Raw genomic sequence first — 17,367 nt, 5'->3', positions numbered from 1 at the left:
TGACTGTGAACTTACCAAATGCAGTAAGAGTTCAGAGGAAAGAGAAATCAACTGGGCAAGGATGGGAAATAATTTACTGAGTACTTCCTGTAGGCCTAGTATTGTCCCCTGTGGTTTCACACCCCCTTATGAGCTCTACAACAACTCTGCAATAAAGATGTTGCTCTGCCCATTTTACAGCTGGGAAAACTGACACTCAGACAAGTAACTTGTCCAAAAACACATGCTAGTGTTTAAAGATATGTCCGTCTGACTTTGAAACTGATGCTTTCCTCCGTAGTGTGGCAAGGGGAAGATTCTTGGAGGAGTGGGATGCTGACAAGGCTAAAGCATGGACCAGATATGGCTGGGCAGAGTAGAGGCTGATTCATGACAGGGATCAATTAAAACAAAGACTGGGATGTAGCATGAGCATGAGGTGATCATGGTAGGGTTGGTATTAGGATATCATTGGATAAATCAGTAGGCTTCGGATGGCTGGGACTGAGTATGTGATTGAATGGATGACCATGGGCTCCTGTCCTTCTCTCCTTTTGTCTCATGAGTCTGAGTATCATGCAGGATGCATTGGGTAGGGCAACAGAGGTAGAACCCTAGCTGGTGAGTTCTTTGAGCAGCTCAAGGGTTAATTGATGCCACTGGATTAAGATATGGAGTAAAAGGGAAATGCAAAGCCTAAAATGTCCTTTGAAGGAAGACAATACCAGGTGGATACAGAGAATAAAGGAGAAGAACCAAAGACAATTAAGTTACTGACTGGCTGGTGGACCAATTCATTTATTCAGTGAACATTTATTAAGCGCTGTTTAGGTAGTGGGCCCTGCGCCAGGTTCCAAGTATAATGGTGGCCCAAATAGATGCATTTCCCACAATTATGTGGGAGAAACAGAAAACCAGCAAGTACAAATATACAAATATACTATATACAAATATATAGTATAACATTGTGCGTGCGTGCTTAGTTGCTCAGTCATGTCCTACTCTTTGTGAACCCTTGGACTGTAACCTGCCAGGGTTCTCTTTTCATGCAATTTTCCAGACAAGAATACTGGTGAAAAGCGAAGTGAAAGTGAAAGTCGCTCAGTCATGTCCAACTCTTTGTGACCCCATGGACTATGTAGTCCGTGGAATTCTCCAGGCCAGAATACTGGAGTGGGTAGCTGTTCCCTTCTCCAGGGGATCTTCCCAACTCAGGGAATGAACCCAGGTCTCCCACATTGCAGGTGAATTCATTACCAGCTGAGCCACCAGGGAAGCCCAAGAATACTGGAGTGGGTAGCCTATCCCTTCTTCAGCAAATTTTTCCAACACAGGAATCGAACCGGGGTCTCCTGTGTTGCAGCTGGATTCTTTACCATCTGAGCCACCAGGGAAGCCCAGTATAATGCCAGATAATGCCAAGTGCTGTGACATGAAGCAGGATGGAAGGCATGAGTGAACATACATTGGTCAGGAGTGCTTCTCTGAGGAGGTGACATGTGAGCAAGACAAGTAGGTTCTGAGTTTCCAGGCTCGATATGTTGCAGGAGACTGGAAGAGTGCTTCTCTGATAGCTCAGTTGGTAGAGAATCTGCCTGCAATGCGAGAGACTTGGGTTCGATCCCTGGGTTGGAAGATCCCCTGGAGAAGGGAAAGGCTACCCACTCCAGCCTTCTGGCCTGGAGAATTCCAGGGACTCTATAGTCCATGGGGCAAAGAGTCGGACACAACTGAGCGACTTTCACATATATACATACCAGCCACCGGAGGCATCCCTGGCCTGTGTCCCGATGCCCTGGAGCCACGATCCCTGTCTGCAGTTGAGGAAACTGAGGTGCAAGGAGACAGTGGGAGCGTTATCAAGCCCTGGCTCTCGACGGGGGGCCCCTCCCCCTCGGGCTGCTCCCAGTTCTGGCTCCCCTTCTCTCCTCCCTGGCGGGTGGGAAGTATTTTTAGTCTCCCGAGCCCCCTCCCCTAGTCTGCCTTTGCCTCTGTCATTCTGCTTGACTTGCTTTCACCTGCTCCGAGGCGGCTGTGACAGGGCTGCGGGCTGCACACGTCAAGCTGTCCCCGACTTCTCTGAGGGGACGTTGTTGGGGGGGGCGCGGGCAGCTGAGGGTGACCACCCTCAACGTGGGCAGGGAGGGAGGCCTTGTCAGTGCCTGGGGAGGGGGTGGCTGCTCCCTCTTGGGGTCAACTCTGCGTAATGAGGGCGAGGGGAGGGGGCTGCTAGCTGGCGGGATGTGCAGGGATGAGGGGGGAGTGTGCAGGGATGGGGGTGGTGGAAGGAGGGGTTGGTGGGGAGGCCAGGCGGGAAAGCTCCCTGGAGGGGAGGGGAGGAGGGAGGGGGAATTTTGTAATTTGTTTTGGAGAGAGTCAACCAAGGAGGCGGTGGCCGCCGTAGCTTGGCAGGTGGTTGTTGATTGTGAACTGCTTGTGTTTGGGGAGAGGGTGCGTTTGGGGAGAGGGTGTTCATCACGCCACTGGGGTACAGGCCCTTCCACTATGATGTCCCCAGGGAAAATGTGTGTGTGTGTGTGTGTGTGTGTGTGTGTGTGTGTGTGTGTGTGTGTGAGAGAGAGAGAGAGAGAGAGAGAGAGAGAGAGCACCTCAGGCCTTTTGACTGTGAAGCCCCCCCCCGGGACCACTTTTCCAGGCCAGGTCCCGTTTGCCCTGCACACCAGGTGCTGCCATGTTTTATTTCTCATCTACTGCGCCTTCCTTTCTCTGTTCCCAAAGACCCCAGCAGGCCCTTTCCCTGCTTGGGAGTTTAGTGCTACTTATTACGAGAGAATGACCCAGAGGAGGCTAGGGTGCTACCCACGTGACCGCTGTAGGACTCACAAAGGTCTAAAAATAAACCCTGCCATGTTCTTGTAGCCACTGTCCCAGGGCTGCTGAGCTGCCAGCTCCTTCTCTGGCTGTTCTTGTCAATCCTTGGAGGTGGAGCCTACCCCTCCATGCCACCCCCCACAACCCCCAGATGATGCTGGGAGATGCACACATGATGGGGGTGTCAAGAGTCCAGCCCCAGGAGACTTTGAGGTGTCAAGGTCTTGGCCACTGGCTGGGGACCGGAGGCAGACCACACAGGGAGGCCTCAGCAGATGCCCACCCCATGGGGTAGGCTGAGCAAGTGGGGAGGGGAGTGTCCCATGGGCCCGGGCTCCTGCCCCAATTCCGGACCTGGCTCGCTCTTGAGAGACTTGAGCTGGAGGGGGTGTGAACACAGGAGTCTGGGGTGATAGCTGCACGCTCATGGTACGTGCTCTCGTTTTCCCACCATCTTTGCTGCCGAGGGGAGTGGGTTTGGCATCTACCTGCAGTGTCAGCAAACCTGGGGGCTAAGGAGTTGGAGGAAGAGGTCCTGGGGCAACAGTAGAGGATGGGAATTCTGACTGCTCAAGGCTTTGGAGTCAGACTGCCTTGAGTTTACATCCTGGCTCAGCACTTAGTGACCAAGTGACCTTGGGTTGAGCTACTTCACCTCTCTGTTGCCTCCGTCTTCTCCTCTGTAAAATGGAGATAATAGCACCTGCCTTTTGGAGTTGTGAGGATTTAATGAAGTGATACAAGTGAGTTGTTGAGTCTTCTGGGCAAGTTACCCAGCCTCTCTGGGCCTCAGTTTCCTGGCCCATAAAATGGGGTTGGTATAGGTACGAGTGGAGTATAAGGTTGAATGAGGAAATCCAGGTGAAGTGCTCAGGGCCTCAGAGAACACATGCTGGGGAACCACAGTGATTGTCAGCATAACAAGCACCCCGATATTCCCGTGTCTCCCCAGGCCCGTGGCTCCGCAGGTGGCAGGAGGAGGCACGACGCCGCCTCGCAGGAAGACCATGACAAACCCTACGTCTGTGACAGTGAGTACAGCAGATGCCACCTTCCTGCTGCTGCCCGCACCCTTCCCTGAGCTGCTCCAGCCCGGAGCTTGCTGGCTCCTCCTCTCAGGCCCGGACCTCAGCTCGCCTGCTGGCTGCCACCTCACTGCAGTCACACCTGACCTCCTCTGGCCGCTCCCCCAGGCCTGGTGTTGCTGCAGGAGGGAGAAGCCGGCCTGGGAGGCCTCCCTGCCCTGTGCTCCTTTCCCTGAAGTGACCTCCTTTGTGGCTTTCCTCTGGCTCCCTCTCTTTCATTCTCTCTGTCGCTGTAAGGCTTATCCTCTATTTCTTTTTCTGTTTCAGAGAATTACAAACAAAAACATAACTCAAAATCCTCCAACAGAGGTGCTTGGCTCTGGCGCCTTTTCATTTGTTTCCCTTTAATTTCCTTTCTCTTCTTTTTTTCTCTCTCTCCTGTCCTAGGTAAGGCAGGTTATGAATCTTTCTCTGACGATGACTTAGTTTAATAAATGGCCTGCTATCCATCTCCAGCCTTTCTCACTGGCTTCAGGAACATCTTTGGACAAGTGACTCCCCAGGTCCAGGGTTTAGGGTCTGCAGACAGAGCTGGGGAGGGACTGAGGCAGGCAGAGCCGTGGGAACAGTGGCAGCAGGTGGACCTTGGAGACCTGCAGCTTTTGGAGGGACTGCCGTCAGCCTGAGAGAGCTTTGTCTTTCTCACCCACCAGAGCACTGGGCGGTGGGTTTAGATCCTTGCCCTAGTTATCTCCTCACCAGATCGGGCGCCATCTGCTCGCTCCATGGCAGGGGCGGCCCTCGAAACCGCCCTCCCTGACCATCTTCCCTTCCTGCCTTCTCTCTGAGGACACAGAGCTCTGCCATGGGCGAGAAGGGGCTGCGGTGGGACCACTGAGGCTGGGCTGGGCACGGTGGTCCCTCGGGTGCCCCGCCCACCCTACTGGTATTTGCAGGAACCGCCTCCCCCCCTCCCTCCAAGGGAGACAGGCCGGAGGCACAGGCAGTGCGTGGTGGTGGGGGTGGGGGGGGCGGTGCTGCGCGTTTCCTCCCTCTTGGCTGGCCTCTTTCGATTTCCACAAGTTGTTCTGTGCCTGGTGGGATGACAGCTGTTTGGAGAACATTTTGCTAGAAGAACTCAAACTCCATGACCCCCATTTGACTGTTTAGTACACCATGCAGATGACAGTCCTGAGGCAAGTCCTGCAGGTAACACTGTCTCCATCCCCACATGACCCAGGTTCAGGATGAGGAGGGAGCAGGGCATGGGGGTCTGATGTCTCTTGGCAGTGCCGGGAGGTGCCTGCTTTCTCCTGGGTCTTGCTTCCTGGAAGGCGTTCAGTTTTGTTCTGACATATAAAACCCAAGCATGCTAGCCCCTCCGGAGACTGGTTCAGGGCTGGGAAGGGTGCTTGAGACACCCCAGCAGCAGGCTTTCCTGCTGTGTCTGGCTGGAGCAGCCCCACTATCAGGAATGCCAAGAGCTGCTTAGGAACTGGGGCATTGCAGCTCCATTCCTCTTTTAAAAGCCTGCATTTTCTTAGGTGGTTTTCTGCCTCCACAGACAGTGGGATTACGTTTTGCTCTGTCTCTCCAGCTCTCATCATGTCCCCAGCCCATAATAATCCCAGACACACCCATGCACCCCTTTCCATCCTCCCCTCGGCTCCTGTCTTTGCTCCTTTGTCTCCGAGGTCTGCCTCCTTAGCGTTAAATCTAGGACGTGCCCTTTGTGGGTGTCCCCACCTGGCCTGGCTCACACCCTCTCCCCCAGCTCCTGTGGCTTTGTTTAGGGGCTCTCATTGCCATTTGCGGTTTCCCCTTCCCCTCCCTGGGGGGTCTCTTCCTCCTCCTGTGTTCCCTGTGTTGCTTGGGAGGCCTGATTACAGGCTTTCCGGAAGTCTCTGCAGTTGGTTCTGCCTACACAGGCCTCCCTTTTCCTCCCTCGATGGAACAAGGTCCGCCGTGGAATGCCCTTCTCTAGTCTGGCTCTCTTAAGAAACTGTGGCAGCTCAGTGATTAATAGACTTTATTTTTATCTGGTGCCCTTCAGACATGTGATCCTTTGGGATAGGAATGACCTTTGGAGAGGTCGCAAGGCCCACCTCCCACCCCTGATCTGAGCAGGGAATGCTTTTAATAATCTCTAATGCATCCTAAGTAGAGAGGTGTCTGGTCAACTCCTCGAATGTCCCCAGGGATGGTGTTACCATAAGCTGCCCTTTCTTCCATGATTCCAACTGTGCTTTGAATGATTGTTTTTTTCCCTTAATAGGAGCTGAAATTTTTCTTTCCTACAGGCCAGCTTAGTTTTGTGCATCTTTTCCCAACCAATAGGCAACATTCAGCATTTCATCTGTGCTGGAGGCCCTCTTAACATCTCCTTGTATTCTTGGTTTACCTAGGAATGCATCGCATAATTTCTGTGCTGGCCTGCTCTGAATCCCCTTCCAGGTTTAATTTAAACTCAGCACTCTCATTGAAAGTAGTACCAAGGCCAAATGGTTCAGAGTAACAGACACATTTCCTTGTTTATTTTACGCATTGCCTCTTACCACCACCTGCATCTGTAGAGAGCAAAAGTAATTGGCCACCCTCTCGCACTGTGCACCGTCTCAACCACTTCCCACTTGGTGCCTGTCCTGACCCCCGGGGCTAATGCCTCTCCAGGTGTGTGCTCTTTTCTACTTATGCATTTGATTATTCCTTCTTCCATAAATCACTCTGCATTCGGCCCTATTGAGTTTCCATAAAGAGATACAATAATATGTGACTTCAATATACAAGATTCAATAAAGGCAAATTTAAAGACAGTGCCCAGTAGTTAAATTTCATTCTTCACAGATTTGAAATCCCTGCCATTTTTGTATTGTGTGTGGTTTGATTTGCATAATCCCCACTGCATATTTTGAGTTATTTATGAAAATATTAGGCCACCTTGAACCCCACCACCTCTTCTCAGGTTTCTGTGGAGTAGTTGTAGCTATTTTTTCAGGTATGATTGTATTTAACCCTTCCAGGTATCTATTCCTATACAGTCATCCTGCTCTGTTCTTGGTCCAAGGTTCCCTTTCAAGATGAGTGGTTGAAATATTATCTTACCTGCTAACTTCAGGTGATAGTTTACTTGTTACCTTTCACTCAGTCCTTGAATTTATTCCATCTCAGGGAAATAGTCAATCATCTAAACATAATTTATTTTTTACCCAATCCTTCATTTTCCAGAAAGTAACCAATCTCTATTAATTATCCTGAAAGTCTACTCAGCTTCAGGATTAAAGCTCTGTTTCTTCCCTTTTAATCTCTTGCTGAAGGGGAGAGAGTGTTCAATCCCTTCAAGTAAATACCTGCATGAGACGTTGTAGGACAGGTGTTGGTCAGAGTGTGAGCCTGGACGACCTGTGCAAAGATGACTGAGATGTTGTTAAACCTTCATCTTTCAAGAGCTTCTCAGGGGATACTTAGGAATACTGGGAATGATTCTTCTACTTCATTCAGATCCGAAGGCTTCTGGCCTGTAACTGATCAGCCCTTTTTTTTCCCCTGCTTTTTGCATCTGAATGTTCTGGCGGCTCCAAGAATTCTCCAGGCAGAGTGTCACTGGCTTGCATTTCTGTTTTAGTTGTTCTCTTTAGAATCTTTCCGGTTCTTTCAACATTGTTATCAAACTCAGTAGTCTAATATAAAATTCAGCAACACAGCAGTTGACTTTAATTTACTCAATAGCTTTAAATCCCAGTAATATAATTTACTCCCTTTTATAGGTGGGATGATGACAGAGGATAGATCTGTGTGAGAAATCCTTGGGTTTGAGCCACTAGAGTATTTTTAAGATCATTTCAGGCGTTTGCCACTTTGCTTCCTAACTATTCCCAGCTCTGGGTTTCTCTTTGCATCACTATGCCAGACTCCTGCTGAGAGACTCACTTTTCCACTTTCTTGGGGCTTCCTTGATAGCTCAGTTGGTAAAGAATCTGCCTGCAATGCAGGAGACCCTGGTTCGATACTGGGTCGGGAAGATCCCCTGGAGAAGGGAAAGGCTACTCACTCCAGTATTCTGGCCTGGAGAATTCCATGGACTGTATAGTCCATGGGTCACAAATTGTCAAACACAACCGAGCGACTTTCGCTTTCACATGTTCAAGGAGCATCATGGGAAAGAGGATGGTGGTGATGGGATGATTTTTAGGAAGAGGGAAAATATTTGTCTCTACGTTCCAGTCAGTTAGGGAGGAACAGTGCACCCATTTGCCCTTCTGCGGGGCACAATAGAAGTGATTTGTGAAGTTATTATTTTCTTTCTCTATTTTTAAAGACATTAAAGAAAAAGTTAATTTAAATTTAATTACATTGTAGGAAAAACACTTAGCCTGAGACCTATCCTCTTAAATTTTTAAGTGAACATTATATGCTGTTGAATAGGGGCACATCGTTGTACAGCAGGTCTTTAGAGCTTGCTCTTCTTGCTTGATGGAAACTTTATGCTCGTTAATTATCTATTTCCTATCACCCATTCCCCACCAGCCCCTGGCACTACCATTCCAGTCTTTGATGCTATGGATTTGACTGCTTCAGATAACTCATGCCATACCTGTCTTTCTGTGTGGTGCTGTGCTTAATTGCTCAGTCGTGTCCGACTCTTTGTGACCCTATGGACTGTAGCCCGCCAGGCTCCTCTGTCCGTGGGGATTCTCCAGGCAAGAATACTGGAGTGGGTTGCCATGCCCTCCTCCAGGGGATCTTCTCGACCCAGGGATGGAACCCAGGTCTCCCACATTGTGGGCAGATTCTTTATCATCTGAGCCACCGGGGAAGCCCATTTGTCTCTCTAGAACTGGCTTACTTTGTTTAGCACAGTGTTCTTAAGATTCATCTATGTTATTGTACATTGAATAACGCAATACTCCTTTTAAAGGATGACTAGTGTTCCATTCGGAGAAGGCAATGGCACCCCACTCCAGCACTCTTGCCTGGAAAATCCCATGGACGAAGGAGCCTGGTGGGCTGCAGTCCCTGGGGTCGCTAGGAGTCGGGTACGACTGAGCGACTTCACTTTCACTTTTCACTTTCATGCATTGGAGAAGGAAATGGCAACCCACTCCAGTGTTCTTGCCTGAAGAATCCCAGGGACGGCAGAGCCCGGTGGGCTGCCGTCTATGGGGTCGCACAGAGTCGGCCACGACTGAAGCGACTCAGCAGCAGCAGCAGTGTTCCATTGTGTGTGTGCCACGTTTCTGTATCCATTCATTCACTGATGGACATTTAGGTTGTTTCCACATACTGGCTGTTGAGAAAAATGCTGCAAACCTAAGAGTGCTGATATCTCTTTGAGATACTGATTTCAACTCTTTTGGATAAATACCCAGATGTGGGACAGCTGGATCAAATGGCAATTCTCCTTTTAATTTTTTAAGGAAACTCTGTACTGTTTTCCACAGCAGCTGTACTGTTTGGCATTCCCACCAATAGTGCACAAGGGCTCCGACTTCCCCACACTCTCGCCAGCACTTGTCTTTTGCTCCCAGCCTTTTCTGATTATGGTGATAGCGTCTGCTAATGGGTGCTTATGTGTGCAGAGCACGATGCTAAGCATTTTATATACATTGCTTCTATAAATCCCAGTGCAAACCTTGAGAGGCAGGGACAATTGAGCTCACTTTACCGAAAAGAAACAGGCTCAGAGAGGTGAGGGGACTTATCCAAGGTCACACAGCTAGTTAATGCTAAACCTAGTTAATGCTAATGATGAATCCTGTTTCTTCAGCTCCAGAACAGACACACCCCAAGACATCTTCACACAGACTGCTGGCTAATATGCCCTCCTCCACACTGATAGAGAATTTGGTTCTGTGTGGATCATGGCAAACTGTGGAAAATTCTTAAAGAGGTGGGAATACCAGACCACTATACCTCTCTCCTGAGAAACCTGTATGTAGGACAAGAAGCAACAGTTACAATCAGACATGAAACAATGGACTGGTTCCAAACTGGGAAAGGAGTATGTCAAGGCTGTATATTGTCACCCTGTTTATTTAACTTATATGCAGAGTACATCATGAGAAACACTGGGCTGGATGTAGCACAAGCTGGAATCAAGATTGCCAGGAGAAATATCAACAACCTCAGATATGCAGATGATACTACTCTACGGGTAGATAGCAAAGAGGAACTAAAGAGCCTCTTGATGAGAGTGAAAAAGCTGGCTTGAAACTCAACATTCAGAAAATGAAGATCATGGCATCCAGTCCCAGCACTTCATGGCAAATAGATGGGGAAAAAATGGAAACGGTGGCAGACCTTGTTTTCCTAGGCTCCAAAATCACTGCAGACGGTGACTGCTGTTACGAAATTAAAAGGCCCTTGCTCCTTGGAAGGAGAGCTATGACAAAGCTGTTGCTGCTGCTGCTGCTGCTAAGTCGCTTCAGTCGTGGCCGACTCTGTGTGACCCCATAGACAGCAGCCCACCAGGCTCCCCCGTCCCTGGAATTCTCCAGGCAAGAACACTGGAGTGGGTTCCCATTTCCTTCTCCAGTGCATGAAAGTGAACAGTGAAAGTGAAGTCGCTCAGTCGTGTCCGACTCTTCGCGACTCCATGGACTGCAGCCCACCAGGCTCCTCCATCCATGGGATTTTCCAGGCAAGAGTACTGGAGTAGTAGTAGGGTGCCATCGCCTTCTCTGACGACAAGGCTAGACAGTGCATTAAAAAGCAGAAACATCATTTTGCCGACTAAAGTTTGTATCGTCAAAGCTATGATTTTTCCAGTAGTCAGGTATGGATGTGAGAGTTGAACCATAAAGAAGGCTGAATGCTGAAGAATTGATGCTTTCAAATTGTGGTGCTGGAGAAGATTCTTAAGAGTCGCTTGAAGTGCAAGAGATCAAACCAGTCAATCCTAAAGGAAACCAACCCTGAATATTCATAGGAAGAACTGATGCTGAAGCTCCAATACTTTGGCCACCTGATGCGAAGAGCCGACTCATTGGAAAAGACCCTGATGCTGGGGAAGATTGAAGGCGAAAGAAGACGGGGGCAGCAGAGGATGAGATGGTTAGACAGCTTCATCAACTCAATGGACGTGAATGTGAGCAAGCTCCAGGAGATGGTGAAGGACAGGCGAGCCTTGGTGAGCTGCGTTCCACGGGGTGGCAAAGATTTGGACACAACTTAATGACTACACAACAGCAATAACAAATACGTTCTGCTCCGCACCGAAAGAGACTTTGGTGCTCCTGAAAGCTGAGGAAACAACATGCTTTAACAATCAATGAATGAGCGAGCACGCTTTATTTATGAGGTGAGGCCTCGTCCACTGTTGACAGACGGCTTCCCGGTGTCAGGTTGGCAAGCTGGAATCAGGTAGTAATTATAGCTGAAGTGGAATGGAATAGTTTACATAATTTTGAGCCTTTTCAATTTAAATCTATTAAAATCATTCTACCTCCCACCCCTACCTGGGTTATTAGGTTAGATTAGTGACAGAAGGCACGCAGATGTGATGGAAGCCCTCCTGGGAACTTGACTCACCTCTGAGTCTTGTCAGTCTCAACTCGGTCTCCACATGAGCAAGAACTTTGTCTCCTACTGTCCCCACCCCACTGTTGTGTAGTTTTGATTGTATGGCCCTTGACTTCACTGTGTTGCCTCCCTTCTAGAAACCTGGTGGGCTTGTAACTCTGTCCAGTTGGGCCATTGTCAGAATAGGGCCTGGGTCTTCTGGGTGGTAGACCCCAGGGAGCATGTTTGGGACAAAAAGCAGGATCTGGGGGTAGACCCCCTTGATCTACCTTCATTCTACCACTCAAGTGGCTATGACACCACTTCTCTCATTTGTCAATGATGGGGTGCTCCTTTTTTTTTTTCCTTCTGAACATTTTATTTATTCAATTTTGCTGCACTGGGTCTTCATTAATGTGCATGGGCATTCTCTAGTTGCAGCGAGCAGGGGCTGCTCTCCAGTTATGGAGAGCTCTCCATAACTGCTCTCCAGGCTTCTCCTCGAAGTGGCTTCTCTTGTTGTGGAGCATGGGCTTCAGGATGCTCAGGCTTCGGACGTTGTGGCTCCCGGGCTGCAGAGCACAGACTTAATAGTTGCGGTGCACAGGTTTCATTGCTCCGCGGCATGTGGGATCTTCCTGGATCAGGGATTGAACCTGTATCTCCTGAGCTGGCAGGATGATTCTTCACTACAGAACCACCAGGGAAGCCCCGGGAGCTCCTTTTGTAAAAAAATAAAAAACAAAAAACTGTCTGCACTGGATCTTAGTTGTGGCATGCGTGATCTAGTTCCCTGACCAGGGATCAGACCTGGGCCCCCTGCATTGGAAGTGCGGAATCTTAAGCCCTGAACCACTGCAGGAGCTCCAGCTCCTTTCTTGAGTCTCTAGACCTCCTCAGTCAGTTGCCTTTTCCCCATCATGGGCTCCTTTCTTCCCAGGCTTAACAGCGAGGCTCTTTCCCTGGGACATAGTATGCCGGGGTATAGGACATTAGACTGACATGCGGGGGCCTAGAGCAGCCCCAGCTGCTCCCACAGTGTTTCAGAAACTCTACTTGACTTTGTGCGTGTGTGCATGCGTGCTCAGTTGCTTCAGTTGTGTCCGACTCTTTGTGACCCTATGGACTATAGCCAGCCAGGCTCCTCTGTCCATGGGATTCTCTAGGCAAGAACACTGGAGTGGCTTGCCGTGTGCTCCTCCAGGGCTGCTTGACCTCAGCCTCCTTAAAAAATCACTGCCATTTCCCCTCGTACCTGAGTGCACAGGAAGAATCAGATGACCACTGCAGTCTTATTAAAAATTTTCTGAGGGCATTAAACCACGTTCTCTAAGGCTCACATGCTTCTAGCTTCGAGCTGCAGCAGAAAAGCCAATAATGTGGGCTTCAGGCTGGCTGCCCTTGTCGCTGGAGGGAAGCCGGGCTCATCACTCAGTTGTTGCTGATATTATCTCGCAGGTCCTTGCGTGGGGTGCAGCGGGGGCGGGGTGGCAGGGTGGGGGGGTGGGACAGGCTCCATGCCCCAGAAATGTGATTTGTGGAGCAGGGCCTGTGGCATGGGATTGATCCCTAGAGACCCGGTGCATTTGTTCCTGCAAAGCCTGGACTGTTTAAATATTTGAGTGTCCTCGCATCATGGACGCAGGTTGCAGGTTGTCGCAGCAGGGCTGGTCAGAGACAGGGCTGGGGAGCGGTCGAAGTTTCTCATTCATACTCTCAGACCTTCTCACTCTCTCAGGAACTGTGTCCTTGACCACCAAACCTAGGGTCGCCTTGCCTGTAACCCACAACCTCTTTTTATTTTATTAAAGTATAGTTGATTTACAGTATTGTGTTAGTTTTAAATGTTCAGCAAAGTGACGTGATTATATATACATATATTTTATATATTTATGTATTATATATATTCTCTTTTCAGTTGTTTTCATGATAGATTATTACAAGATATTGAATATAGTCCCCTGTGCATGCACGCTAGGTTGCTTCAGTTGTGTCCTAGTCTTCGGGACCCTGTGGGCTGTATCCTGCCAGGCTTCTCTGTCCATGGGATTCTCCAGGCAAGAATACTGGAGTGAGTTGCCATGCCTGCCTCCAGGGGATCTTCCTGACTCCGGGATTGAACCCTAGTCTCTTATGTCTCCTACACTGGCAAGTGGGTTCTTTACCACTAGCACCACCTGGGAAGCCCAGTAGTTTCCTGTGCTAAATAGTGAATCCTGCTGTTTATCTATTTTGTATACGGTACTGTACATCTGTTAATCCTACACTCCTAATTTATCCCTCCCCTCTTCCCCTTTGGTAACCTAAAGTTTGTTTTATACCTATATACAAGCCCTCTTGAATTACTTTGTCATCCAGTTAGAAGTAGCATTACGTTTATGGTGGAAAAATCAGAAGTTACAGATAAGCATAAAAGGAAAACTAAAAATCACCCATAATCTTACTCTTCAGAGATAACTTGAATTTTCTTTTGTTGCATCCTGTTTTAGGGTTCTCGTTATGGTCTCCATTTACTATGCCCTCTCTCCCCCCCAGTAAATAATATGTACCACGTTAGCCCACCCCCACTCAGCAACACACAAAGACCATCCTTCCACGTTGATAGGGACACTTTTATGACAACATTTCACGGCTATATGGTGTTCCATGATTTGGTCATGTCCCAGTCTGCCCAATCATTGTTTCACTTATTGGATGTTTGGACCAAAACTTGTCCATGATTAAAAACAGTCTTGCAGCTCTATCTTTGCATAATGCTTTTATTTTTCCCAGAAGCAGAACTGTGGGGTTGAAGGGCCTGGTGCACAGCCTTTTGATTTCTCTTATTTCAAGTCCTGGTTGGGGCTCAGGGAAGTGAGTTAGCAAGAGCTGCAGGAAGAAGGAGGTGTGCTGACTTTGCTGTGAGAAGCCTGAGGTCAGACTGTGGCCCTGCCGCTTGTTAACTTGTTATCCAGAATTTTTCAAGAAAATCATCTTGCTGCTGGGCGTGTCCATTGTCCCGAGGTGTGAACCGGGGATGGATGCGGTTGAGAAAGCTGCCTGTGATAATGTCTATAAAAATGCTTGCACATGCATTGGTATGTGCTTAATGACTGTTTCTTCCACCTTTGCCTTTTCCTCATTTCCTCTGTCTCCAGTGCTGTTGGCAAGAGAAGGCTGCTGTCACAGGAGGAGAGAACACAGGCAGTTTTCTTTAGCAGAAAGATAGTGAGTGCCGTAGGAATCCAGGGGAGGGCATGGCCAGGGCTGGGGACTGAGGTGGCAGAGGGTGCTTCCCTAGGATGCCACACAGGTGAGGATATGCTGAATTGACTGAGATCTCCAGGGATGGAGGGGTATGTGGGAGTAAGCAGGGAGGTAGTAATAGTAATGGCAAAAGTCTGCTGATTTATATTATGGGCCTGGAATGTTCCATCGGTTTCATCTATACTAATTCTTTTTTTTTTAATATTTAAATAAAATATTTTAAAAATACTTATTTACTTTTTGTTGCTATGTGAGAGCTTTCTCTAATTGCAGCAAGCTGGGGCTACTAGTGGCGGTACACGGGCTTCTTGCAGTGACTTCGCCTGTTGCAGAGCGCAAGCTCTCGATGGCCCAGCTTCAGTAGTTCCGGCTCACAGGCTCTAGAGGGCGGCTTCAGTAGTTGAGGTTCGTGGGCTTAGCTGCTCTGCAGCACGTGGGATCTTAGTTCCCGAACTGGGAATCGAACTCGTGCCACCTGCATTGGCAGGTGGACTCTTAACCACTGGGCCCCCAGGGAAGTCCTGTCTATTTCCTTTAATCCTTGAGAAAGTACTAGGAGATGGATGGTGTGATCATCTCCATCCTACAGATAAGGATTCTGAGGAGGAGAGGGGTTTTTTAGCTTTCCTGAGGTCACACAGTGAGTAACCGGCAGAGCCAAGATTTGACCCCAGTGGGCAGTCTCCTCTCCTCTGCGATCTCACTGTCCCCCACTGGCCACTCACCTCCTCCGAGAGTCTGCCTCGCCTTATATACACCTCTGCATAGATGGCCTCTCCCATCGCATGGTAACAGTTTGTCTATTTGCCCATTCTTCCAGCTGGACGGCGGGCCTCTGAGAGCAGGGGCTGTGTCATATTCAACTTGCATCCCAGACCCAGCCCAGTGGTCGCTCCCAAAATGTTGATGAATGTGGGTTGCACACACCAGGATAGAAGATAGACCAGCGTGGCTGACGCAGAGTGTTTGGGGAGGGAGACTGGGAGGTACAGGGTTAGATAAGGATGTTCAAAACACCAGGCTGAGGTGCTTAGAGTTTGGCCTGTATCGTCCATGGTGAGTCGTGGATGGTTCTGGAGACATCTCTGGAATGGTTCATCTCTAGGGTTAGGTGTTCAGGGAAGACAGCCCGGAGCCTGTAGCTAACAGGAGCCTTTTCTGGGAAGGAGAAGACATGAAGTCTGGATGGTGGCGACAACAGGAACAAAACGGATGGGGCAAACAAGCAAGCCTTTGTGAAAAAGAAACTCGCAGAACCTGGCAGAGGACAGACAGGATGTAGGGTGCGAGAGAGAGGGAGGCGGCAGCAGTAGCTCCCAAAGTCTTGAGCCTGAGTAGTCGAGACATGAGGGAGGCTTAACTGGAATATTCTAGAGGAGGAGGAGGTAACATGGCGGGATATCCAGGCATAGATGTCTCACAGATGCTAATGTATATTTGTTTCCCCAAAGTTAGTAAGGGACTTATACTGATGTCATGGGTGGATGGGGGCCTGCTTCAGGTAAGGGTCATTGAGACATACTCGGTTGGCTGGGTCTCACAAAGCATCTGAGGGAGCATTTAGGTCAGATATTCACCCAGATATCCCATAAGAGAGGACACTGGCCAGATTCCCAAATGTTTGGGGACTGCCACATTTTATATTGCATCTGATTTTTTTTCTTTTACCTTTCTCTGTTTATCTTCCTCAGAACTGTGGACAGTTATATTTATTATTGAAATTATTTTCAATGAAGATTAAACAAAGAATGATATTTTACTAAGTTAATTGTTGTTGCTGTTTAGTTGCTAACTTGTGTTCGGCTCTTTTGCGACCCTACGAACTGTAGCCCACCAGGCTCCTCTGTCTATGGGATTCTCCAGGCAAGAATATTGGAGTGGGTAGCCATGCCCTTCTCCAGGGAATCTTCCCAACCCAGGGAGTGAACTCGTGTCTCCTGCATTGGTAGGCAGATTCTTTACCGCTGAGTCACCAGGGAAGCTAGGGATGGGCTAATGTGTGATTCATTAGAATAAGGAATCAAAGGCAGCATCTCTATAAGGTCCAAAGAAGATGGCTCTTGAATCAGAAGCCCAGCATTTGCGTCTTTACTATGGCATAACCTAGCCATGACCTTGGGCAAATCATGAAAACCTCTCTGTGCCTGAGTTTCTTTTTCTGTCAAGTGAGGACAATAAGATTGACTTTAGAGTGTTTTCAAGACGGTAAAATGAGACTGTTACGTGTGAAAACCATTAGTTCACTGCCTGGATCATAGATATGCTCAATAAGTATTATTTTTTGTACTAAGTCAAGAAAGGGTGTTTATCTCACACTCAGGCTGAATCCCCAGTTGTGCTCTGTGCTGTGGCTGCTGGAGTTGTGAGGGACCAGGGAAGCATTCTGATAGAGCTAGATTAACCATCAGAAATAGCTGGTGTTTAGTGAACATTTGCTGCGTGCCAGGCAGTGTGCTAAGTACTTTAAACGATGGACTCATTCAATTCTGGTACAGAAGCTGCCTGCAATGCGGAAGACCTGGGTTCAATCCCTGGGTAGGGAAGATCCCCTGGAGAAGGGAACGGCTGCCCACTCAAGTATTCTGGCCTGGAGAATGCCATGGACTGTATAGTCCATGGGGTCACAAAGGGTTGGACACGACTGAGCGACTTTCACTTTCTTTCACTTTCATTCAGTTCTGACAATATCCATATGAGGTATACAACTATTATTATCCCTATTTTACAGTCAAACAAACTGAGGTTTGGAGAGATTAAGTAACTTGCCCAAGGTCATACAGCCAATTAA

At 48.7% G+C, this 17,367-nt stretch overlaps 1 protein-coding gene across 6 annotated transcripts in view; it reads left to right on the top strand.

Moving 5' to 3' along the window:
• DPF3 (double PHD fingers 3) overlaps window positions 1-17,367 on the top strand; it is a 288,441-nt gene that overhangs the window by 169,771 nt on the left and 101,303 nt on the right. For all 6 annotated transcript variants that reach the window (XM_012181974.4, XM_060418247.1, XM_060418248.1 and 3 more), the window contains exon 6: window positions 3,764-3,842. In XM_012181974.4, the coding sequence (XP_012037364.1) occupies window positions 3,764-3,842 (79 nt within the window). The remainder of the gene's footprint in view (window positions 1-3,763; window positions 3,843-17,367) is intronic.

Source organism: Ovis aries, chromosome 7, assembly GCF_016772045.2.
Source record: "Ovis aries strain OAR_USU_Benz2616 breed Rambouillet chromosome 7, ARS-UI_Ramb_v3.0, whole genome shotgun sequence".
Lineage (NCBI taxonomy): Eukaryota > Metazoa > Chordata > Mammalia > Artiodactyla > Bovidae > Ovis > Ovis aries.
The sequence above is the reverse complement of the archived record's forward strand: the minus strand, read 5'-3'. Positions and strand labels throughout refer to the sequence as shown.